Raw genomic sequence first — 26,074 nt, 5'->3', positions numbered from 1 at the left:
TCTATCTCCACCTCTCTATCTCTCTATCTCCACCTCTCTATCTCTCTATCTCCCCCCTCTCCCCCCTCCACCTCTCTATCTCTCTCTCTCTACCTCTCTATCTCCACCTCTCTATCTCTCTCTCTTTACCTCTCTATCTCTCTATCTCTACCTCTCTATCTCTCTATCTTCCCCTCCATCTCTCTATCTCTCTATCTCCCCCCCTCTCCCCCCTCTACCTCTCTATCTCTCTATCTCCCCCTCCACCTCTCTATCTCTCTATCTCTCTATCTCCCCCCCTCTCCCCCCTCCACCTCTCTTTCTCTATCTCCCCCTCTCTTTCTCTCTATCTCTATCTCTCTATCTCTCTATCTCCCCCTCCACCTCTCTATCTCCCCCCCTCTCCCCCCTCCACCTCTCTATCTCTACCTCTCTATCTCTCTATCTCCCCCTCCACCTCTCTATCTCTCTATCTCCCCCTCTCTTTCTCTCTCTCTCTACCTCTCTATCTCTCTATCTCTACCTCTCTATCTCTCTATCTCCCCCTCCACCTCTCTATCTCCCCCCCTCTCCTCCCTCCACCTCTCTATCTCTACCTCTCTATCTCTCTATCTCCCCCTCCACCTCTCTATCTCTCTATCTCCACCTCTCTATCTCACTATCTCCCCCTCCACCTCTCTATCTCTCTATCTCCACCTCTCTATCTCTCTATCTCCCCCTCCACCTCTCTATCTCCACCTCTCTATCTCTCTACCTCTCTATCTCTATCTCTCTATCTCTACCTCTCTATCTCTCTACCTCTCTATCTCCACCTCTCTATCTCTCTACCTCTCTATCTCTACCTCTCTATCTCTCTATCTCTCTATCTCTCTATCTCTCTATTCCCTTGTAGTTAACTCGAGGAAGAGCAAGGTCTCAAAAAAATGATGTGTCCAGTTTTGTTCATATTTTGCTATTATTGACGTATCCATTTTCATCGTATCCATCGTATGAACCCAGAACAACGGTACTGTGGACCTACTGTCCATGTCGTCCTGTATGTTCAACCGGGCCGCGGTGTAGAACTTCTTCAGGCACTTTGACCTCGTCGTCTTTGACCTGAAAAACAGCCGAACCTACGCAGCTACGAAAGAACGAGTGACAGAGAAGCCGTGGACCGCCTTCCAAAAACCTCAGTGAGACCAAATCCACCGCCTGTGACCTCTGCTTGACCCTCCCCTCGCCCTTTGACCCCTGACAGATAAGGCAGGACCTGCAGGCCAACGGGATCCGCGTCTACCCCCAGAAGGAGTTCGACGAGGACACGGACGACAGGACACTCAACGACAAGATCCGGGTAACTCCAAAATCAACGTCCCAGAATCCATTGCAGCTTATTTGCATGACTGAATGAAGTTTCCTGTTTATTTACAACCAATATTGCCTCACTGCTACACGTTGAATAACGGAAGCTTCACCTTTACCTTAAAGGTGCACTACGCCATTTCTTCATGTCGTGACGTAGTACACCTTTAAAGTCCTGGCGAGCATAGTGTGTCCTTGTCCTTGTCCTTGTCCTTGTCCTGCTCACACCCCGGTGTGTCCCTCGGCAGGAGAGCATCCCCTTCGCCGTGGTGGGGACGGACAAGGAGCACCAGGTGAACGGGAACAAGGTTTTGGGCAGGAAGACGCGATGGGGCATCATCGAGGGTGAGTTCTGAGCGGAGACCAGGGTGACGGAGGAGGAGGTGGTTGTCTAGGGCTGCGTTCCGAATCGCATACTACCCTACTATATAGTATGCCAAAACAGGATGTAGTATGTCCCAATACATAGTATGCCACATGCAGTATGGCAAAAACACCAGGATGTCCTACTACATCCGGTCGTATTTTGCAGTATGCAAGCCAGCAGGCTTTTCTGCCTATTCTGACCCACAATCCTGTGCGCAGCGGAAATGTGCGTCACATGTGCGAGTCGTGACAGCTGTAGACGAATGTCGCGTTATGGACGGCGACGGATGTGGGCGAATTTCAAGGCGCAATGTTATGACAAGGTAGTATGTCCCGATTGGATGCCTACTGCTTGCAAAGTACGTACTTTCTAAGGGCAGCTGTAGTAGGTACTGGTAGTAAGAAGTAGAAGTATGCGATTCGGAACGCAACCTAGGAGGTCATAATGTTGGAGGTGATCACAGTGGTCTCTGATTGGTCAGGTTTGTACACTGTGCAGTCACTGGTTCCATAACTCCTGCTGCGTTAGGCTGCGCTGCCACCTAGTGGCGTGAAGGGGGAAACTCAGGGAACGTTGTAACAGTGTAGCGTTGCAGCTGTACAGGTCCGTTCACACACTCATGTACTCTGCTCTCATCCAGCAGACCACCCTGAGTCTGATAGATACCCCTGTGTCTGCTGTGGATGTCGTAGCATTTAGTTAACACACACACACACACACACACACACACACACACACACACACACACACACACACAGACATACACCAGCCCACTTCCAGCTTTAGGCCTGGGCCGTAGCAAACACACACCAGTATTCGCCATGTCTCTCCTATTATGCTTTTTTAGCCTCTCTTACTATGAAAATGTAATTTAATGTAATTTATTGCTTTATAAATGTTCTTAGCCGGTAGACAAACATACTCCAGGAGCTCCATCGCCTTGTTGAGAGGGGTCAGGGAAGAATTTTTACAGCTCACTTATCTGGCCCCCGGGTGATTACTGTTTTTTTGCTTCCCTCTGGAATATGTAGAGAGTGGGTCGTATGCCCACCTCCCTTGTTCTCTGTAAAGCGCATTGTGTTGCGTCTGGGTATGAAATGCGCTATATAAATAAAGCTTTGATTGATTGATTGATCTCTAAGTGTGTGAACTGTCTGTTTGAGACTGAACGTTGGAATACTAATACTAATACTAACCCTGTCCATTCATTCTGTCTCACTCTGCAGTGGAAAACGTGGCACATTGCGAGTTCGCCAACTTGAGAGACCTGCTGATCAGGTGAGTGTCTGTGTGTGTGTGTGTGTGTGTGTGTGTGTGTGTGTGTGTGTGTGTGTGTGTGTGTGTGTGTACATGTTATAGGGTGCTCATTACACTCTGGAGTTGAGATTGATCCTAGGTAACTGGTAGGAACTAGGACCATGGGGACACCTGAACAAGTTGAAGTGACCTGTAAAGGATGCGCACACACACACACACACACACACACACTCCCTTTCTTACCTCAGGGGAGAGGAGCAGAGGAGATACGGGTTAACGACAGAGCCAGTGGCGTCTTTCTCAGGTCACACTGGTCACATGCCCTGCTAACGATGACCCCGGGGGGTCAAATGTCACGAGGGAAAGCCTGTACATGTGATAGGCTGAAGAATGAGCTCTGTCGCTTTGCTGAAGAAACAGAAACAAACCAATCAGAGTTTGAGTTTACCGAGAATGTTCCGGAAAGGTTGTGAATACGTCGTTTTGTCCGTTTGTGCTCCAAGGTCCCACCTGCAGGATCTGAAGGACGTGACGCACAATGTCCACTACGAGGCGTACCGCGTGAGGAGGTTGAACGAGAGCAACGTGAACGGACTGGCCCTGTCCCCCTCCCCCCTGGAGAACGGGACGTCGGACAAGAGCCACGCCGAGAGCCACCTCTGAGAGCGAACCCGGGGACGAGCCGGCCACTTCCTGCTCCACTTCCTGCTCCCAGCTTCCTGTATCCTGTTTTTAGGGGGGGGGGGGGTTGCCTTTCATTCCCACCACCTCTCCATACGACTGGGACCACAGATGGAAGCGTTCAGCACCTCCCCCCCCCCCTCCAACACCCCCCCCCCAGGTCCAAATGAGAGATTCAAGAGAGCAAGAGCCCCCCCCCTCCCCCCCAACCCCCCCCTCACCCCCACCATGTAAAGAAGAGATTTTTTTTTTCCCAACCAGCGTTTGGGATTTTGATATTAAAAAAGTTCTATTCAGTTTTACTAAAGACATTATAAGAATCGCATTTAAACGTCATATATGGATCTATATTTTTGGAGAATGAGTATATATGTATATTTCCTGGAAGGAGGGCGACGCATGGGGCAGGAGGAGGAGTCAGAAGGAGGTCACCTGACGGGAACGTGAGAAGGTTAGAGAGAGAGAGAGAGAGAGCCATATCCAGGGGTATGGGAACGTGTTCAGGGCCTGTGTTCAGAACGGTGTTGGGGAACCTGATTCTGTGGAACGTTCCTAAGCAGGTTCTCCGTACCAAACGCTACCCACACACCAGAAAGAAGGAACCGTCTATCTGAGAGGAATGCTATCTCTTTGAAGTACCCAAAAGTATTCCTGTTAGCTTTTAACAATGATGGTTAATGCTGGTTCGAGCGCCCTTGTCTCTGTGGACGAGATCGGTAAGGTATAAGGATAGGTATAAGTTCTGATGCCGTTCCAATATAGCTCACCATCTATAACATGCCCTCACCTATTTAGAGACCCTATGAGAGACCTACGACAGATTCACACAGGTTTGAGAAGCTAGCATGAAGGGTGTGAACATCTATCACACAGAATCACATTGGCAAAGACCCTATTAATGGTTTATGAACATCTATAATTCACTCGGGCATATTTAAGGAAGCCTATGACCATATAAGGTTTGAATCCGATATTTAGAACATAGATGCTCTGAGAAAAAGCCGTCACACACATTCAGAATCGCTCAGTCGTTTTTCATCCACTGGCACTGATGGATTTCAACCGAAATGCAACCTTTGATTTCGAAAGATATCTTAAATACTGCGATTCCTTTCCAAAATGATGGCCTCTATATTTTCTTTGACATGTTACACACATCGTTGTTTTTGTCGTTTTTGCCGCCTGAAATATTACTATGTGAGCTTTGTTGCGATGACCCGTTTATCTTCCTGTCCTCAAGGTTAATATTTGAGAAATGTCCCCAAATCTGTCCATTCACATGTGTCCTTAGGTTTTGTGGTTGTAAATGGAGTCACTGATGCTTCTCCATCAGCTGTGAGCAGCAGAGACGATCAGATGGGTCAGTGGGAGGGGCTTAAGGCCTGACCTCACCAGGGCGGGGTCAGTGGGAGGGGCTTAAGGCCTCCCAGAGGCAAATGATCCCCTATGGGGCAACTTCACATTCCATGACAATAACATTCCAACTAAGATTCATACAGTCATGACATTTCAGGAAATAACATGGTGGCAGCTGTCATACTTTCACATATAAAAACTAGGTTTGCCAGAGTGTGAATCTATGGCTTCACTTGGCCAAAAGGCTCTGGCAGGATTTCATTAATGAAATGTGTGTTTTCTGGTTTGAATTCCATCCTGGCCACATTAAACTGCCCCTGCTCTATCTGCCCCTGTTCCATCTGCCCCTGGTGGCACAATTACTGAGCCACTCTCTTATTAGTTTACATTAGATGAGCAATACTGTCTTATTTTTAAGGTTCACTCCAATCGTGCTATTTGCGTTGACATCGTGCACGCCTTACTTGCTCTGGATCGGCCTGCGGCTATGACTTACTGCGCTTGTACATACACATACACACACACACACACACACACACTTCTGTACCCATGACAGTAGGCTACTAGGTTTGTTCTCCCTCTGCGTTCTGTGTTTTAAACTCAAATTTGTACTAACGGCTCCAACATGATCCTGGTCCTTGTTTTTTCAATATTAATATTCATGTAAACACTGTTGATTCATGATTAAATGATTGTCACCGTCCGCCTGTCTGGAGTCACATGTTACTGTATGCAAGTTATGAATGAAATGAGCTCTAATCTCTAATACAGTAGGTTCGTTATTGATCCCTGATCTAGGAGGATTAGGATAGGTGTAAGCGTGTGATCCTCTACACACCTGTGGCCAATCCATTCATGTTTAGATCTGTGAATTCTCGAATGTTGCATCTCTACACCTGATACATCACATGACCGATATGACTCCATGAAGACATCTAGTCAGTTCTGTTCTGTTAGTGCTGCACGATTATCACAAAATATAATAATTGCGATTATTTTCTTCAAAATGGTAATTGCGATTAATAATTGCGATTCATATTTAATATATAATATTAATATATAATAACCAAAATGCTCCCAAATCACGGACGTTGATCCCTTTCTTGCTACTAACTCACTGACCTCGTTTTCGCTCATTTTTTCACTACTCACGGCTGCAGGTACTCTTGTGACACTTGTCTTGCCCTACTGCTATCTGTCTTCTCAGTGAAATTGCTGCTCACAGCGCACTCAGCGGGAACGCATGTGATTGGTCAGACAGCATAAGCGCCTGTGATTCGTCCGTGTAGTCCTAGCACACTCAATTCAAAGCAAAATTATTCATCATATTAATTGCGGCCTTTTGCGATTAGGTAATTGCGGAGGTAATAATCACGATTTCGATTAATTCACGATTAATTGTGCAGCCCTATTCTCTGTATCTGTCTACTATCACATCTCACTTGGTGACGGTCAAATATTGAAGGTCACTAAATGGATGTTAGTCCCACTAAATGTATGTTTTTTAAGACCCATTTTCCAGGAGAGGAGGAAAAGACACACAGGGGCTCAGGGTTCATTTTGTACAACTTTTACTAAAACGGTGCAGACTGAAACCAAACCATCTGAAAAACAACAACGCTCGACTAACAAGGCACTGCAGCCAGGAATTAGACTGCACCCAATCAGATTCTCCAGGTCAAAAATCAAAATGATCACAACTTTATTATTATTTACAGAAAACGATGAACCCCAATCCCACCCCAAAAAAAACTCAAGACGACCTCGGTGTCACAAATAATTAATAAATAGATACCAAACTAGTACCCATATATTTATATATACAGTGTGTGTGTGTGTGTGTGTGTGTGCGCGCATGTGTGTATATATATATATATTCTATAATATACCAGGTTAGTCTGTGGCAGAGATGACTGTTACTGAAGAAAGCATTGCACACTACAGCCAAACACACACGCATTCGTACGGGACGGTCCAGGGGGGACAGTCTTCACAAGAGTGCCCCCTAATGTTTCCAACATGAAGCGGTCAACGGACTGAAATCCTTCCTTGATATTACCCACATCAATCTGTTAACGATGCGACAGTCTGGCATCGCGAGACTACCCCCCGCTAACAAATCAATTAAGCATTGACCCCCCAAAAAACTAATAGACTTGCAATGATGACCATGGAGTCTTTGTGGAAACGTATATTTGATCTTAAATGGATCTTCTTTCCCCTGGATGACTAGCGAGCTAGCGTGCTAGCTGGCGGCCATTCCATCTCCCCTGGTTGTAGCGCTTAACGATGCTAGCTGCAGCTAATTAAAAACCCAGATTCCAGGTTCACTAATGAACTTCCCTCCACATTAACTACAGACTATCCCTTTAAGTCCACATTCACTCTGGAACAAGAACTCCATTTCCCAGCCTGCTCTGCTCTCATTCGGTCTGGTCAGATGATCACAGCGGCTGTTCGATAAATAACCCCCAGAAACCTCATCACCAACTCAGAATCACCTGTGGTTTTATTGTTATCGTACAATGTCATATTCAGTACAGAGCTTTACAATTCATGAGTTGGTCTGCAACGCAACATGAAAACATACAGAAGACACCCAGAAAGAAAGCTTACAATATGGGGCATATGTACTAACATGTACGAACAGACCGCGCATGCGTCAAACCGCATTCTGCCTCGCGCAGGCGCACAGAAGGGTACGTCGCGCTGTCCTGCGCATGCGCGCGCATTCCTGGGAGGGACGAGGGGAAAGGAGGATGTGAACGCGCACGTTTTGCGGTGACGTTTCTCCGCCTTTGAAAAGCAGGTGTAATCCAGCCTACCCACAATCATATATCCGGTTAATTATGAACATACAGTTTTATGAACTGCATGCATGGGGAGCAATTATTATTCAATATTTTTTAATAGTCCAATATTCGTGCAACACTGATATTTACGAGGTCGCATAGCCTACTAATCAAATTGGTATCAGATAGATTCATTATGTCCTGATGTATTGAGGCCTGAAATAATTCAAAATGCAGAAAATTATGATAATAACGTGGTCTGGATCATTCACAATGCAGACATTCACTGATTACAATTGGCACTATTCCGTGTTAAGGTTTTGAAATTAAACAATTGGCTTTAGGAAATGAATAGGCCGATATGCCAGGGATAGCCTACAACACACTTGCAAATAAGATACACAAGGTTGATTAGATCATCGCTTTACACCATCAACAGGAATGCTGTTTACGTTGCGCTCGCTAAACGTTAGTACATCTGCCCCTGTGTACCTAAACCAAGGTTGTGTGAAGTCGGAAAGGTGGGTGGAGGGGGAGGGAGAGAGAGAGAGAGAGAGAAAGAGAGAGAGACAGAGAGTTGTTGGAAGGTGTCGGCATAGTGGCCTTAACATCGGTTACTATATCAAGTTTACATATGGGCTGTACAGAAATATCCAATGTCGAAATGGTGACCATGGATTTGAACCCTGTGTAGAATTTGCATCTGCTGCTGCAGATCTCATTTACAGCACTTAAGTAGAATTCCGTACTAAACATCCTTCAACCGAGTTTAGAAGTTGAAGATCTGTGGTGTTGAGACTTGACAATGCATTTCAGTGTATCTCACTGTCATGCATTCATAACACACGCGCGCACACACACACACACACACACACACAATGACTTTGTGGTTAAGCCTCCCCTTATGAATTTATCTACACTTCCTGTCCAGTGTTTTCAAACTTGTAGTCTTCGAATAATGCCACATTGATGTTGACAATAAATTATAACGTGAGTCTTTTTCCAAGTCCGTTACCTTTAGCATATTGTACCGAAAATGTAATTTGACAAGCCACGTATTCTGCTATGATGAGAGAGAGAGAGAGATGAGAGAGAGAGAGAGATGGGGGGATACCATGCATAAATACAGCACATCCATAATATTTCCCAGATTCATAAACATTACGATGACTGTGTGTGGTATGTGGTCTTGATACAGATGGCGTTGACTCGCTGCTCGTCTCTCACATTAAAGAACCCTCCTCACATCAATCAATCAATCAATCAATCAATCAATCAATCAATCAAAGCTTTATTTGTATAGCGCATTTCATACCCAGAGGCAACACAATGCGCTTTACAGAGAACAAGGGAGGCGGGCATACGACCCACTCCTACCCCTACATCCACTGGAGGGTTCCATGTGACTGAACAATACAATCTCTCACTGCATGTCCAATAGAACTCTAATATCATCTATTTTATTTCTACTGTTGATGTCTTACTGGTATGCGTTACTGGTTGACTGTGGAGAAGCTCTAGTGTCAGACTAGATGTGTTCATTGATGTCATCATCTCAACAAGTTGACAGAGAGCGAGGCAGGGCGGGGGGGGGTGACAAAAAAAATCAGGCCTGGGTCAAATACCGCTACAACTATCAAATACTTACGAGTATTTGGAAGTATTTAGGTTGATTTACCTAGTGTGCACTTGGAAGAACGGTAAATGCACACTGGTTTCGTCGTACTGGATTTACAGTTGGTATTTGACCCAGGTCTGACAGAACCAAGATCTTAGAACCTGTGTTTCAGTTCGAACCGTGACATCCAACGCCAGAGGTGTTCCTCTTGTTGAAACAGACCCTGTTAGTGTAAATACTGACACACGTTAAGTTCCACAAGCCTGTCCCCACTGTCTCACAAGCCTGTCCCCACTGTCTCACAAGCCTGTCCCCACTGTCCAGGAACCCAGCTGTCCACCAGATTCAGAACCAGCTGGAACTGGACTTCTCCGAACCAGAATTGGCACACACAGCCCGCATGGACCTACAAGGTTGTAGCCCAGGAAAGAATAGAGCATTAGATAGAAATACTAATTGAGTTGTTAATGAGCTCTCTGTATGCAAACATTCCATGAGTTGATGTGCAGTGGAGCTGGAAGTGCTAATAGTTCAGTTTTAACCCGCCAACACATCAAGCCTACAGTCCAGGTCATCAGGTCAAAGGTGAAAGTTGAACACCCAATACAATCTGGAGCTCACAGTCCCTCAGGTCGGCACGAGGGGGACATCTCGCCACACACACTCCGCGAAACAGAAACGCAGCAGACCGCACACACTCCTCACGCCACAAGCAGCGTCCAATCATACGCCTCAGAATGTACAGTAAGTAAGCGGGGTAAACCAATGTACAGTAAATAAGCGGGCTAAACCAAAAGGTGAACGGGTGAGGGGTCGAGATCGCCGAGCGGAGGTGAAGGAGCGTAACCTTGGATGGCCTGGGTCCTCTATTACCCCCCCCTCCACCGGTCCCTGATCTAGACTCCTCCCACTCTGTCCCTGATCGTCAGACTCCTCCCACTCTAGACTCCTCCCACTCTGTCCCTGATCTAGACTCCTCCCACTCTGTCCCTGATCGTCAGACTCCTCCCACTCTAGACTCCTCCCACTCTGTCCCTGATCTAGACTCCTCCCACTCTGTCCCTTGATCTAGACTCCTCCCACTCTGTCCCTGATCTACAGACTCCTCCCACTCTGTCCCTGATCTAGACTCCTCCCACTCTGTCCCTGATCTAGACTCCTCCCACTCTGTCCCTGATCTACAGACTCCTCCCACTCTGTCCCTGATCTACAGACTCCTCCCACTCTGTCCCTGATCTACAGACTCCTCCCACTCTGTCCCTGATCTACAGACTCCTCCCACTCTGTCCCTGATCTAGACTCCTCCCACTCTAGACTCCTCCCACTCGGTCCCTGGTCTACAGACTCCTCCCACTCTGTCCCTGATCTACAGACTCCTCCCACTCGCCAGCGCTCCACCTCCTAGCCCCTCACTGAAGTCAAGAACACAAACTGGTCTTTATGTTTTAAAGACTGAACTGACATGTACCTTAGTGGCGTGTTGACGTCATGGGCCACGTTCCACCTCTACTGACACTCCGGACGTGACGCCATTCCCACCGCAAAGTCTGATACCAGCCCGGCTGAACCAAGAGCAACAATCCACTACCAGCCCATCTTATCCCAGAGCAACAATCCTCTACCAGTCCAGCTGAACCCAGAGCAACAATCCACTACCAGCCCATCTTATCCCAGAGCAACAATCCACTACCAGCCCATCTTATCCCAGAGCAACATTCCTCTACCAGTCCAGCTGAACCCAGAGCAACATTCCTCTACCAGTCCAGCTGAACCCAGAGCAACAATCCACTACCAGCCCATCTTATCCCAGAGCAACAATCCACTACCAGCCCATCTTATCCCAGAGCAACATTCCTCTACCAGCCCAGCTGAACCCAGAGCAACAATCCACTACCAGCCCATCTTATCCCAGAGCAACATTCCTCTACCAGCCCAGCTGAACCCAGAGCAACAATCCACTACCAGCCCATCTTATCCCAGAGCAACAATCCTCTACCAGCCCAGCTGAACCCAGAGCAACAATCCTCTTCAGGCAATTAATACGTTAAATAAATAAATAAATAAATAAATAAATAAATAAATAAATAAATAAATAAATAAATAAATAAATAAATAAATAAATAAATAAATAATTCAGGATAAATATATACACAAATTCACTCCAGATTAATAAGTAAATTAAAAAAAGAAATCCCCCCCCCCTCCACCCCAAAAGACATTGCGGATAGATTTCAGGCCGGTTCAGTCAGGTGATGCCGGTGACGAGGCTGGCGACCCGATGTCCACGCGGTCCCGCTAGCTCCGCCCCCTTCTCCAGGTACTCCAAAACACCTCCCTGTTCCCTAAACTGCATTTCCTGAAGACTCAGCACCCTCCCTGTCCCCCGGCAGCGCTAGTCTGACATCGCAAAGAGAGGCGACAGCACAACGGCGGAGGTCAGCCAGGCTCTGGGATCTGAGGAGTGTGAGGTAAGCGTGTGGGGAAGTCAGGGGGCGTGTACAGGTGTGTCATCCCTCCCACGTGGGAGGCAGCGAGAGAGAGCGAGTGGAGGAAGGCGAGGCTCTAATCCTCCCGCCCCGCTCGGGGAGGACGAGGCCCTGGCGCTGTCCTGCGCCCCCTCGGCTGAGACCACGCCCTCCCCCCGTGGGACAGGTCAACATCACCTCCTCAGTCTCCACATGAACACTGTGTGTGCGTGTGTGTGTGTGTGTGTGTGTGTGTGTGTGTGTGTGTGTGTGTGTGCACATCTTAACCTGCTTATTGTGGGGGTTGTATCTAATGTAAGTAGTGTATCCTAATTAATTATTCAAACCATCCCATATACACTACTAATGTACCCCAGGCGGTATCTGAACTGGATCTTGAGGACAGAGAAGCAGAAGCTCTTTGCCCCCCTGAGGAGGAGCTGAGCTGGGCTGGGCAGTCTCTCCCGACCAGGACGAGACCAGCAGAGACGACAGGACCAGACAGAACACACACCCGGGGAAACACGCCAGTCAGATGTAGGGCCGTTATCGAGGAGGAGGGCGAGGGTCAAAGGTTGTAAGAATGAGGTAAGCTAGCCATTAGGACCTGTCCTGCTGCCCCACGTTTTAGGTGGAAAGCCCCCTGTGCATGCTGGGTAAAGGGCCGGGCGGTAGTGACTTCCTCGTTCTAGATCTCCCTCCCTACTCTCTAGGCGCGCGGCTCGTCCCATTGGTCCACAGCTCATGCTTAGTTAGATTTGATAGTGTTAATGCCGGCTCAGCAGGCTGCGTTTCGTGGATACACAGACAGAACGTGTGGGTGTGTGTGTGTGAGAAAGACATAATCCGTGTGTGTATTTGGGTGTGTGTGTGTGTGTGTGTGTGTGAGAAAGAGACAATGTGTGTATGTGTGTGTGAGAGAGAGAGAGAGAGAGAGAGAGAGTTTGTGTTCAGTCTAATGAATAGTTCTGTAATGGACACTTTTAAGTGAGATGCTACTAGAGCGTGTGTGTGTGTGTGTGTGTGTGTGTGTGTGTGTGTCTGTGTGTGTGTGTGTGGCATTATAACTGTCCAGCTGAGACCCTCCCACTGAACGGCGGCCATTACAGCGCATCTGCAGTCAAACAACCTCCTCTGGTGAGAACACAGAAGCACTGAGACCTCAGGACAGCATACAGGACAGGTCACAGGTCACAGGACAGGTCATAGGTCACGCAGGACAGGTCACACAGGACAGGTCACAGGACAGGTCACAGGACAGGTCAAAGGTCACGCAGGACAGGTCACGCAGGTCACACAGGACAGGTCACGCAGGACAGGTCACAGGTCACACAGGACAGGTCACTGGTCACGCAGGACAGGTCAAAGGTCACACAGGACACCCCAGCAGTTCCACGTCTTCGTTAAAAAAGATTATTCAGTGATATTCAGCTCCGCCCACAAGCCAGTAAATATTAACTAGACACCAAGATGGACTGAAAATAAGAGTTTCTTTCGAGGGAAAAAGGCCAAGCTTGAAATCAGATCTACCGTATGTACAGTATAGTGATGTCACTTCCTGTCCCCAAAGTGGATCCTGGATCTGAACACCTCAGATGACCACAACGTACCATTCTCAATGTTAAAAATTAAATAAATTAAAAGCCCAGTGCTTTCTGGGTACTGTAGTTTCCACATTTCCCTTCCTGGTAGTTCACTTTCCCTTGATGTGCCCGAAAGCCTCGGACACACACTTCCACCCCGCCCCCCCCCAAAAATAATAATTCACAGTTAGGCTATCCTCAGAATTAAAAAATAATAATTTTTACAAAAATAATAATGAGAATAATGATAACAAAAAGAGGAGGAGAAAGAAATCGCCTGGTAACAAGCTAGCAGGTTAAGCGTGCAGCTTCGATGCATCAGATATACATTAGCTGTTGTTTTTACTTCTTTTTTTTGTTTTCGTTTTGATTTAGACACGGAGATGGAAAAAGAGGCGGGGCCCCGAAAGAGGGGAGGAGCCTGGGTCCGAACGCCAGCAGGAAACGTCGGAGAGAGAAACTCCATTCGTGTTGATGTCGCTCCCCCATCCCTCTCTCTCTCTCTCGGTCCGTCGGTCTCACCTTGGTCTCTCTTGAAAGCGAGAGACTTGTTCTCTCCTTGGAGACTTTCAACAAAATCACACTAATAACACACGAGATGACAGGAACATCAAAGCTAGGTCTCGTCTTGAGGAGTTACTGATTTCATTTCTCATGGATGCATGTCAGAGTGTGTGTTTACAGTACGTGTGTGTGTGTGTGTGTGTGTGTGTGTGTGTGAGAGAGAGATTAATGACATGGCCTCGGATGCGTTCCGCAAATCAGACTTTTGCCTTTTTCCTTCCCATCCATCATGCGTCTCGACGGAGTCCGTCGCGTCTCGACGGCGTCCGTATCTGCGTTCGGAAAACTCTCATCCATCGTGGCCTCATCCCTCGCAAATCCACGAAATTCCCTTTTCATCCCTCCTCTCCGGAAAAAATCCCTTTTTTCTGTAAACGTTTTTGTACACAGCGCATCGCCGGAGGACGCCGCGCAAAAACACCGCCACGCCGACATCCTCCCCCCTCGCGCCTCCTGATTGGAGCTCGGCCTCGAGCTCCGCCTTCGAGCGCCGTCCGTCCTCATTCGCTGGGCTAAGGGAAGGTTGTCCAATCGAGCGGCCAATAAGTCTGAAGGTCGGTTGGTCTTGGGGTTGAGGGGGGGGGGAGTGGGAGTGGAGGGGGTTGAGGTGATGTAGTTTGGTTCGGGTGCGGGCGACAGCCGCACGGGAGGGTGGTATCGAGCGGGCTCTCGGCGGGTGGGTAGAGAAGGCGGCGTGGGGGGCGTAGGGGGCGGGGCTACTCGATGACCATGCAGCGAGGCAGGTGCTGAGAGTAGTACTTGAAGAGCTCGGCCGTGGCGCCCGGACAGTTGGTCAGTTCCAGTTCCTCCAGGTCCTGTAGCTGGATCAGACCCGACAGCCCCGTAGTGGTCAGCAGGGGGCAGCCTGGAGCAGAGGGAGGGGGAGAGAGGGAGAGGGTGTGAGAGAGGGGGAGAAAGAGAGAGGAGGGGGTAGGAGAGGGACGGAGAGAAAGAGTGAGTGAGAGAACGAGAGAATGAGGGAGGGAGGGAGGGAGGGAGGGAGAGAGAGGGAGAGAGAGAGGGAGGGAGAAAGATGGAGAGAAAGAGTGAGTGAGAGAGTGAGAGAAAGGGAGAATGAGGGTGGGAGAAGGAGAGAGAGTGAGTGAGTGAGTGAGTGAGTGAGTGAGTGAGTGAGTGAGTGAGTGAGTGAGTGAGTGAGTGAGTGAGTGAGTGAGTGAGGGAGTGAGTGAGTGAGTGAGTGAGAGAGAGAGGGAGAGATTGAGGGAGGGACAGGGAAAAGGAGAGAGAGAGAGAGAGAGAGAGAGAGATAGAGGGAGAGAGACAAAGACAGTTATAAACGTCATATAGCCGTGAGATCACATTCGGTTCCTCTCCAAACAACAGGCTGGTGACTCAGCCGTGAAAAAACATTTTGCCAACGGATGTCGGTCAAAACGAAGAGCAGCCATATTGGATAAAGCCCTTTGTCTTATTATGATTCTGGGAGGAGAGGATTGGACTGATACAACTGAAAGCAAAGCACAAACGTTGGGATTGTCGCCAAAATGATCCATGGAGAGAAGAAGAATGATTGAGTCTAATAGTTCTCCTGTGTATCAGGCCTGTCATATCGGATGCCAACAGCAGGGGGCAGACTAGAGCCAAGAGAAGAGAAGGATATGGTCCCTTTCCTTGGATGAATCCCTGAACTGATATGACTAGATGGGGGAACATGTTCACCTATCCAATCATGTTAGATCAGGTATATCAATTAAGTAAGTAAGGAAGGAAGGAAGGAAGGAAGGAAGGAAGGAAGGAAGGAAGGAAGGAAGGAAGGAAGGAAGGAAGGAAGGAAGGAAGGAAGGAAGGAAGGAAGGAAGGAAGGAAGGAAGGAAGGAAGGGAGCAAGGAAGGACAATATTTCAGAGCACTCAAATGGGGTCAGATGAGTACCTGTTCTCTTCCCTTGAAGCGGAGAGAGGAGAGAGGGAGGAGGAGAGAGGAAGGAGGAGAGAGGGAGGAGGAGAGAGGGAGGAGGAGATACCATACCTGCAAGAGAGAGGAGGCGCAAGCTCCTCATCCCAAACAAATGCTGCAGCCCAAAGTCCTGCACCTGCATACGAGAGCACAGAGAAAATCATCCACTATCACTCCATCAGGCATTACTACTACAAATGTCTTCTAATGGAGATTATCAAGTGAATTACTACTGTATTGTGTGTGCGTGTGCGTGCGTGTGTGTGTGTGTGTGTGTGTGCGTGTGCGTGCGTGTGTGTGTGTGTGTGTGAGCGTGTGTGTGTGCGTGTGTGTGTGCGCGCGTGTGTGTGTGTATATGTGAGTGTGTGTGAGTGTGTGTGTGTGCGCGTGTGTGTGTGTGGGCGAGTGTGTGTGTGAGTGTGTGTGTGTGTGTTACCTGGCAGCACCAGCGCAGGTAGAGACTCCTCAGGGAGGACATGGTGGAGAGATACCCCAGACCCGTATCTGTGATCCGCACGCACCTGTTCAGAGAGGGGGTACAGCTTCGTTAGGGGGGGTACAGCTTCGTTAGAGGGGGTACAGCTTCGTTAGGGGGGGTACAGCTTCGTTAGGGGGGTACAGCTTCGTTAGGGGGGGTACAGCTTCGTTAGGGGCGGTACAGCTTCGTTAGGGGCGGTACAGCTTCGTTAAGGGGGGTACAGCTTCGTTAGGGGGGGTACAGCTTCGTTAGGGGGGGTACAGCTTCGTTAGGGGGGGTACAGCTTCGTTAGGGGGGGTACAGCTTCGTTAGGGGGGGTACAGCTTCGTTAGGGGGGGGTACAGCTTCGTTAGGGGGGGTACAGCTTCGTTAGGGGGGGGACAGCTTCGTTAGGGGGGGTACAGCTTCGTTAGGGGCGGTACAGCTTCGTTAGGGGGGGTACAGCTTCGTTAGGGGGGGTACAGCTTCGTTAGGGGCAGTACAGCTTCGTTAGGGGGGGTACAGCTTCGTTAGGGGGGGTACAGCTTCGTTAGGGGTGGTACAGCTTCGTTAGGGGCGGTACAGCTTCGTTAAGGGGGGTACAGCTTCGTTAGGGGCGGTACAGCTTCGTTAAGGGGGGTACAGCTTCGTTAGGGGGGGTACAGCTTCGTTGGGGGGGTACAGCTTCGTTAGGAGGGGTACAGCTTCGTTAGGGGGGATAAATACGTACTGTAGGTTGCATTTCCATATCTGAAGACAACCATTAAAAGCTAGCCATCTCTTCTGAGAAGCCCTTTTATCTCAGCTCAACGTGTGCTTGATGTGTGTTCATGGGAAGCATTAGGGGTTAGCACGCGGTACACTGTATTCTCATTACGGAGCACATTCGCTGACTTGTCCCCTTCTGAAAGCATGCCACCTTGCCCTACAAGCCTACAGCAGGGAGAGTGTAGAAGTACACACTTCCTAGTGTGATTGATTGGTCTGTAGTTCCAGTTCTAACGACCTCAGCAGTTTCCTCATCATCATTCCTTGACTAACCACCAAACCTGCACCGAAGACATTTGTTTTCTAGAACTTCTCCATCCTCGGGGAGCGTGGATCTGGTGTCCATGCATCACGGTGCTTCTAGCTCTATTTCTGGGGCTATTAGAAGCTACCGGAACTTTCTACTGCCTTTCTTTTCAGCATTTATCATGTGCTATTGTGGGAGAGCCTTTCTATCGATACCAACACACGGATGCACATGTACAGAACATATACAATACATACTGTACACACAAACACACTGACCTCTATCCTGGGGTCAGCACCTCTATCCTGGGGGACATGACCTCTATCCTGGGGGTCGACCCCTCTATCCTGGGGTCATCTCCTCTATCCTGGGGTCAGCCCCTCTATCCTGGGGGTCAACCCCTCTATCCTGGGGGTCAACCCCTCTATCCTTGGGGTCTGAGTGAAATCATTGTCCACCGGCGCGTCCTTGATTTGGACGGGACCTATTCGATTGGATCTGGCACCTTATCTGAATATTAAAATAAATTGTGTGTAATATTTAATGGTATCTGTTCCATCATTATTTTATTTCCCCATTGAAGTCAGTTGTAAAATCGCTCGCCTGCCTCTTCTGGATGCGTGACAGAGACGTGACATCATCACACACACACACACACACACACACACACGCACGCCCCTGACCTGTCCAGAACCAGCTCCTCCAGCTTGTGCAGGTCGCAGGCGATGTACTCCAGGGCCATGTCGGTGATGCGCGGGCACCAGGACAGGTCGAGGCAGCGCAGCTTCCGCAGGTTCTCCGCCACCAGCTCCACGCCGTCGTCCGTGATCTTGGAGCAGCCGGAGAGGCTGAGGGCCGTCAGGTTGGGCAGGCTGTGCACCATGTTGACCACGCCGTGGTTGGTGATCTCCCAGCACGAGTGGAGCCGCAGCGTGTGAGTGGTGTAGCCCTGGGGGGCGTGGCAGAGGGGTGAGGGGGGGCGTGGTAGAGGGGTGGGAGGGTGTGGCAGAGGGGTGGGGGGGGGGGTGGCAGAGGGGTGGGAGGGGGTGGTAGAGGGGTGGGGGGGGGTGGTGGTAGAGGGGTGGGGGGGTGTCAGAGGGGTGGGGGGGGTGGTAGAGGGGTGGGGGGGCGTGGCAGAGGGGTGGGGGGTGGCAGAGGGGTGGGGGAGTGTGTGGAAGAGGGGTGGGGGGGTGGCAGAGGGGTGGGGAGGTGGCATAGGGGTGGGAGGGGGGTGGTAGAGGGGTAGGGGAGGGCGTGGCAGAGGGGTGGGGGGGGTGGCAGAGGGGTAGGGGAGGGCGTGGCAGATGGGTGGGGGGGTGGCAGAGGGGTGGGGGGGGGGGTGGCTATCAGTTATTTTCTGACTTGTTATTGTGTTTTCTGAATTGTTTGCTCTCTAATTTGTTAGTTTGTTTGCTGATGTGTTATTATGTTTTTTACTTCCAGGCCAAACGTCCTGCTAATAATGGCGTACCTGCTTACCTGAAATCTTGGTGCTGGTATCAGTTTTGACGCTAGCATTGCCTCTAAATGTGTTCTAGGTCCTAATATTAGTTTGGTCATCTCTGTGGGTCTGATATTAGCATGGCTGCTACACGTATTAGCATGGCTGCTAAATGTATTAACATAGCTTCCTGGCGCTAACATTAGCCTACCTGTTTAGCGGTGAAGTAGGCCATAGCCGTGTCGGTGACATGGTAGGCCTGCAGGCTGAGCTCGGACAGGTTGGGCAGCAGCTGAGAGATGGCGGCGATGGCGTCGTCCGCTACGTTGATGCAGTCGCTGACGCTAAGCGAGGTTAGCCGCGCGTTGAGGCTGGACCACAGGCCCGCCTCCGTGAAGTCATTACAGCCAGACAGCTCCAGGTGCATCAGACCCTGCATCTGCTCCAACATCACCTGGCGACCCACAAATACACACTTAGTGCACAGGATACACACACACACACACACACACTAACCCTAGCCACTGCTGTTAGTGTGTAGACTTAACCCAGCCACTGCTGTCAGTGTATACTAAACCCAGCCACTGCTGTTAGTGTGTATACTAAACCCAGCCACTGCTGTTAGTGTGTAGACTAAACCCAGCCACTGCTGTTAGTGTGTATACTAAACCCAGCCACTGCTGTTAGTGTGTAGACTAAACCCAGCCACTGCTGTTAGTGTGTATACTAAACCCAGGCCCTGCGTGTCATTCTAGTCTAGTGGACGAGTGCATTGAATAGAAAAAGAAGAAAAGAATTGTTGTTCAACCTTCCTCTTAGAATAATCATGTGACCATCGGGTGAATCATGTGACATGGCATTCCAATAGCCTCATGACCCCTGGTGACCTAGTTGACATTGTGTCCAACAACAGCAGAACCCCCCCCCGTTCTCACAGCGGTCGCTAGGCAACGCTACAAGTTCTAAGCGTGTTGACCAGAACCAGAGAGAGAGGTTATCAAAACGTTTCCATCTGGGCCTGAGAATGACCGTGTGGTCAAACTTCCTTTTTTAAATAAAAGAGGGGGGACATAGTTTATGATCAGCTTGATTTATTAGAGGTTGATGAAACTGCCTATCATTTGATTTTGTAAACGCCACTCGGCACAAATAGTTTCAATTCCAAACAGGCCGTTGATTGGTGGATTTAAACAAAATATAACTGCCGGTCAGTTGGGTTTGACCGATCGGAGGGACACCTCTGGTAGAGAATGGTTGTTTCTGTGCGCTATTATCGAGCCCATGGAATGTGACGCGTCTTTAACAAACGACAGCTTTTGAATCGCAAGCCTTCATCCACCTGTCCGCGTTTCTACTGCGTCAGAAAGAGAACAGCTCGGACATTTTACAAACTGACAACCTGACAAGGAAAAACTAATCTCCTCGTTTTGACATTACATTGAAGTTCATTGAATTAGACCCACATGAAGGCTTGTTTGTTCAGGGCAGTTGGTTGGTTAGCGAGGAACATCTGGTTCAGTGAGAAGGTCTTTCGGACCTCGGAGATTACCCCTCTCTCCCTACGCTGAGGGTAAGCGCCTCTCACAACTTCAGCATTATAAAGCAGGAACACACACACGCACAGTAGACGGCCAACAATATCGCGCTCTCCATGGCAACCAAACACTATCCTAAAATAGCAACTTAGCGAGTGTGAAGAGGTTTCTGAGAGAGCTTGAGGAAAACTGTTGAAATTGTGCACATTTGCCAGTGATTTCTAACCAACCATGCAGCAAATGAGTGTGTACAGTATGTCTTGTATTATCCAACCCTAATCCTAACCCTCCAACCCCCAATCCCAACCCTCCAACCCTAATCCCAACCCTCCAACCCTAATCCCAACCCCCAATCCCAACCCTCCAACCCTAATCCTAACCCTCCAACCCTAATCCAACCCTCCAACCCCCAATCCCAACCCTCCAACCCTAATCCTAACCCTCCAACCCTAATCCCAACCCTCCAACCCCCAATCCCAACCCTCCAACCCTAATCCCAACCCTCCAACCCTAATCCTAACCCTCCAACCCTAATCCTAACCCTCCAACCCTAATCCCAACCCTCCAACCCTAATCCCAACCCTCCAACCCTAATCCAACCCTCCAACCCTAATCCTAACCCTCCAACCCTAATCCTAACCCTCCAACCCTTATCCTAACCCTCCAACCCTAATCCCAACCCTCCAACCCTTATCCTAACCCTCCAACCCTTATCCTAACCCTCCAACCCTAATCCTAACCCTCCAACCCTAATCCCAACCCTCCAACCCTAATCCTAACCCTCCAACCCTAATCCTAACCCTCCAACCCTAATCCAATCCTCCAACCCTAATCCAACCCTCCAACCCTAATCCAACTCTAATCCCAACCCCGGCGCTCACCTCTAGCCCTGCGTCCGTGATGGTGGACCTCTTCAAGCTGACCGACTTGACGCCCTTCTTCGACAGCGGGTAGTTGTCGATGAACTCGCAAATATCCAGGTCCGACACGCCGACCAGGCAGAAGGCCTGGAAGCCCCGGAGAGCGAAGGCCTGCAGGCTGACGAACTCCTTCTCGCCGCTGGGCAGCAGGGCGTACAGCTCCTTGGCGTGGAGGATGGGCGTCACGCCCTCCCAGAACTTGGGCTGGTACAGCACCTTCCTCCAGGTCTTGCACACCTGCGCCAACGTGCACTTCTCGGCCGTGGTGAAGTACCACAACAGCCGGTTGAGTAGCTTCTCGTCGAGGGCCAGCTGGCGCTCCAGGAGGAGGGGCTTAGGGAGGGCGAGGGGCAGCTGGCGCAGCTGGGACGGCTTGAGGGCCATCAGGGGGCCGCCGGCGTCCAGGTCGGCCCCGAGAAGAGAGGCCGCCATGGGGGCTCGGGGGGGGAGGGGGTCCAGGTGGTGGTAGGGGAGGGAGGACGACGGGGGGAGGATCGAGGGCACCGACGAGGACTGGCACAGGCGGTTCTTGGCGGCGGGCGTGCCCTTGGTGATGCTGGCGCTGCCCAGGCCGTTGGGCTGGGGGGGCAGCTTGACCATACCGTTCCGAGTCACGCAGGGAGACTTGAGTTCACTGGGGGAGGACATGTTCAACATTGGGAGCCTGGGGGGGAGGGGGGGGGTCAGACAGGGAGAGGGAGAGAGAATAAATGCATGGTGAGATTTGGAGAGATAGGGAGAGAGAGAGAGAGGGAGAGAGGGAGAGAGAGAGGGAGAGAGAGAGGGAGAGAGGGAGAGAGAGAGAGAGAGAGAGAGAGAGGGAGAGAGAGAGAGAGAGAGAGAGAGAGACTGAAATATGTTCAGCATTCAGAACCAACAGTACCAACATGTAGGCTATTGTGTCTCCTTACACACAGGGTATCAATCAATCAACTATCAATCAATCAATCAATCAAAGCTTTATTTGTATAGCGCATTTCATACCCAGAGGCAACACAATGCGCTTTACAGAGAACAAGGGAGGAGGGCATACGACCCACTCTCTACATATTCCAGAGGGAAGCAAAAAAACAGCATCACCCAGGGGCCAGATAAGTGAGCTGACTGACAGTCAAGCACTCTAGCACAGACACACACAGCCCCTGTGGAACTAGCTGAAACATTGAGAAAAAAAGAGGGAAAAAACATATGTTAGGCTACGTTTGGGATACCGATTCATATTCATATCGTTGCCTGTTTTCTCTGGTGAAATGGCTTCTAACAGAATCTAGTTGACGCTTGGAAGAGAATCTGATCGAACTGAAAAACAGAGTATTAATGTAGTAAACAATTCTACACATGAATTCTAATGTACCATATATGCACAAATTCTTTCTCGTTATCAAATAAGGCATACAGAGTGGCATCATGATAAACCATAACCCTAAACCATCCAGAACATACTGTACACAGCCCATATTGAGCTGAAACATTGTACAAAAAAATAAATAACACTTAGGTCTATACAGAATAAACACAGAGATTATTGCTACATTTGATATTCAAATTCACACAGTTGCCTCATACGTGATTGTGCACGATCACTCCATCACAATTATGTAACATGGGCCTTGTTGTTGAAAGGGTTACCTGACAAGAGACAAGTATAGACGAACATAACCCACTGCATTGTACTGTTATACAACTCTTTCCTGATGATTGAGTGCCTGGTTTGGTTAACTGGATCTATTACATCACTAGCAACATCTGAGGAAAACAGACTTGGGGCCAAACACCGCATTTTGCGTTTACACATTCACATGACACTGGGTGACACTCCCTTACCGTTTCAATAGAAATACCGTGGCTTCTATTTTGTGGCCCCCTATACCAAAGCAAGCGCCGCTATTACGTAATGATGGAGGCTACAATACCGTGTCCTAGAAGCAGGAACCAATGTCCCCAGCAGAAGAACCGTCTACCTTTCCACTAATGGACTATACTGATAAAAGCCGGCGAAAAAACAGCGCAAATGCTGAAAACAGTCCCACACAATGAGCTCCTCATAGGCTAGGCTATTCATAGCGGGGTATATTGTATCGCTTGTGGGCCTATCGGATAGTGCACCAACATAACGGGACAATTCAGAAAATAAGCTTTACGCGTGGCTATGACACAATGCCAGGGGTTTCTAACGGTATTAAATCACTCTCATCCTTGTTTATTATAGGCTGGAATAATATTTTCGGATTTAATATAAACATGTCGGATGATAGGCTCTGTCTGGGGGGCAGCGGTACCGGGGATGGAGCTCTGTCCGATCCGGTCAGGGAATAAACCCAAAAGACCCGGTGACCAGCAGTGACCAGCAGTGAATCCGCATCGAAACCCCTTCTTACCTTCCCGACAAAAACCCCCGATCTCTCCCCCGTACGTCCTCCTCTAATCTGACCGAGACGGAGCTTTATATCGACAGCATCGCCATGATATCAGCATCCACGGGGAATGGCGGAGGAGAGGAGGTTATTTGATCCAGGGTGCGATGACAGTCTGGAAACGTGCATTATCGGGTTGTAAGCGGAGGAAAAATCCAAAAAGCATCTCTCTAATAATGAGGGGGGAAATGATTATCCGTGCATCATTTCCACAATGTCAGCAAATCAAAGAAAAATCAACAACAACAACAAAAATTTCGCCGGTAGGTGCGAATGAGCGTGTGCCATAAATAGGAGCCGATGAGCATCGAGAGCCGGCCTGACATCAGCGGAACTGAGCAGAGAGGGAGGCTGCGGTAGCCTGCCTTCTCCTCCTCCTCCTTCTCCTCCGTCTCCTCCGTCTCCTCCGTCTCCCTGACTGCCTGTCCTCCTCCCTAGGGATGCCCTAGTCACCTAACTCAATCACCAACTGCCCGGCATAGACTCAGACGAATTAGGCTCCCAAGTGCTTTAAAACACAGATCCACTCATCATTTGAGTGTAATACCATGTTAGGATAACGGTGTGGTGCTCCTCTGTCCACCCTGTGTGTGTTGGACTAACCAGGAAATGGGCAGGGGAAATCATTCTAGGTTCCTCACTGATTTTTAACTCAACACAGGAGCAGTTTGGTTCCTGGTGTTCACCTGGTCTTGTGACCATCCTGATTTTGGTGAGCTCACATTATGCAAAACAAACTACCTTTTGCATCACTGTTCACCAGTGGGCCAGCTCATCTGCTCTGCCATAGCTACCCACTGAGCAAAGACACGTCTTAAAGACGTCTTTTAGATGTCTTTTTTGTCTTTTTCGGACGTCCAAAGACATCCAATTAGGAGCCAGAATGAATGTTTTTTTAGTCGTTCAGATATTGAACCCGTTCTGCACGTCCACAGACGTCTTAGAGGGGCCCAAGCCAGACGTTTGAATATTGAGGGGTCCAGCAGACGAACAAATGGGGTTCTGGACCGACGGACGTTATTAAGACATGATCTGAACGTCTCCCTGACGTTGCGTGTTTGCTGGGTACTCTGGTCTCTTCTGATAGTGAGGACACCTTGCTTTACGTCTACAAACACGGGATTGTACAATAATCATACACCATTAGCCTACAGTACAGTCCAGTCATTCAGCAGATGCTTTTATGAGTGAAATAAATCATATTTTTTGAAAGTGACTTACAATATGTGCATTCAAAGTAGGTAGTCGAGAACTTAGCCTGCTTGTCACCAGAAGTCATCATATCTTTCTGAACCAACATCTAATATCTTAACCTAGTGCTAAATTCAAAGTGAAAGAGCTAAAATCAAATATAATATACGCTAATAGCCAGAGGTAATCATACTTTCATTCACCATTGCACTGTTTAGACTATATTGTTTGTCTTTCATGTAATCTGTATATTACTTGTCTATTGTGTATATCGTGAATATTGTGTATTGTCTGTAAATATAATATGTATAATGGCCGGGTTTCCAGGTAAAGAACCTTCTTAAGGAACCCTTCTTAAGCAACCCTTTGCATGGGAGTTAAGACGCTTCTTAACTCAATTAAGTGCTTCTTAACTCGTTCGGGAAACCCGGCCATCGTCTGTATTGCTTGAGAGTCAGAAACGATTCCTTGTGTGTGTTAACAGGCCGATAAATATGATTCTGATTATGGAGCCCGATAGCATGTTGTTGTTATGGCTGCTGTTAGATAATAATACATGTGTCAACTTAACAGGCAGTAACCCTACATGACAACAACCCTACATGAAATAGGTTGGGGAAGCCAAATGTTGGTTTACCCAAGTACAGTACGTACAGTAAACGTAAAACAACACAACATACCTGCAGTAGCCTAAACCCTCTCACATTTCCAAGCAGACCAAGAAAATGCAGCGTTCTCTGGCTGTCGCCTGCCTCTCTCTACCCCGCCTGCTCGTCAGAGAAGAACAACTAGCATCTGATCATCAATCAGCAGTCCAGACGCAAATATGAGGAAGAGCCAGTTCCATAACGCCAAAATAACTTCCTTAAGAGAGCCCAGTCACGTTGCACGAGTCATACAGTACACACACACGCATACAGTACACCTACACACAGGCACTTACAAACGCAGACCATCTCACACACATCGCGACTGATATTTGAGCTGATCTGAGGTCAGGGTTGGAGTGTGAGGTGAGGTCATCCCTCACATCCTACCCAGCAAACACGCAACGTCAGGGAGACGTTCAGATCATGTCTTAATAACGTCCGTCGGTCCAGAACCCCGTTTGTACGTCTGCTGGACCCCTCAATATTCACACGTCTGGCTTGGACCCCTCTAAGACGTCTGTGGACGTGC

At 48.9% G+C, this 26,074-nt stretch overlaps 2 protein-coding genes across 2 annotated transcripts in view; one reads left to right on the top strand and one right to left on the bottom strand.

Annotated features, from left to right (window-relative positions):
* septin12 (septin 12) overlaps window positions 1-3,610 on the top strand; it is a gene marked incomplete at both ends in the record, with an annotated part of 15,547 nt that extends 11,937 nt beyond the window's left edge. Inside the window, 4 exons of the mRNA XM_084461013.1 lie at window positions 1,220-1,315; window positions 1,572-1,668; window positions 2,917-2,968; window positions 3,451-3,610. Of these exons, the coding sequence (XP_084317139.1) occupies window positions 1,220-1,315; window positions 1,572-1,668; window positions 2,917-2,968; window positions 3,451-3,610 (405 nt within the window). The remainder of the gene's footprint in view (window positions 1-1,219; window positions 1,316-1,571; window positions 1,669-2,916; window positions 2,969-3,450) is intronic.
* An 11,112-nt stretch (window positions 3,611-14,722) lies between these two features.
* fbxl16 (F-box and leucine-rich repeat protein 16) lies at window positions 14,723-21,947 on the bottom strand (the record flags this gene model as incomplete). The annotated part of the gene is made up of 6 exons (XM_084461049.1): window positions 14,723-14,871; window positions 15,995-16,058; window positions 16,359-16,443; window positions 18,078-18,343; window positions 19,047-19,289; window positions 21,252-21,947. The coding sequence occupies 6 exons, from the start codon at window positions 21,945-21,947 to the stop codon at window positions 14,723-14,725; spliced, it is 1,503 nt and encodes a 500-aa protein (XP_084317175.1).
* Between the last annotated feature and the right edge of the window lie 4,127 nt (window positions 21,948-26,074).

Source organism: Borostomias antarcticus, assembly GCF_949987555.1.
Source record: "Borostomias antarcticus genome assembly, chromosome: 35".
NCBI lineage: Eukaryota > Metazoa > Chordata > Actinopteri > Stomiiformes > Stomiidae > Borostomias > Borostomias antarcticus.
The sequence above is the reverse complement of the archived record's forward strand: the minus strand, read 5'-3'. Positions and strand labels throughout refer to the sequence as shown.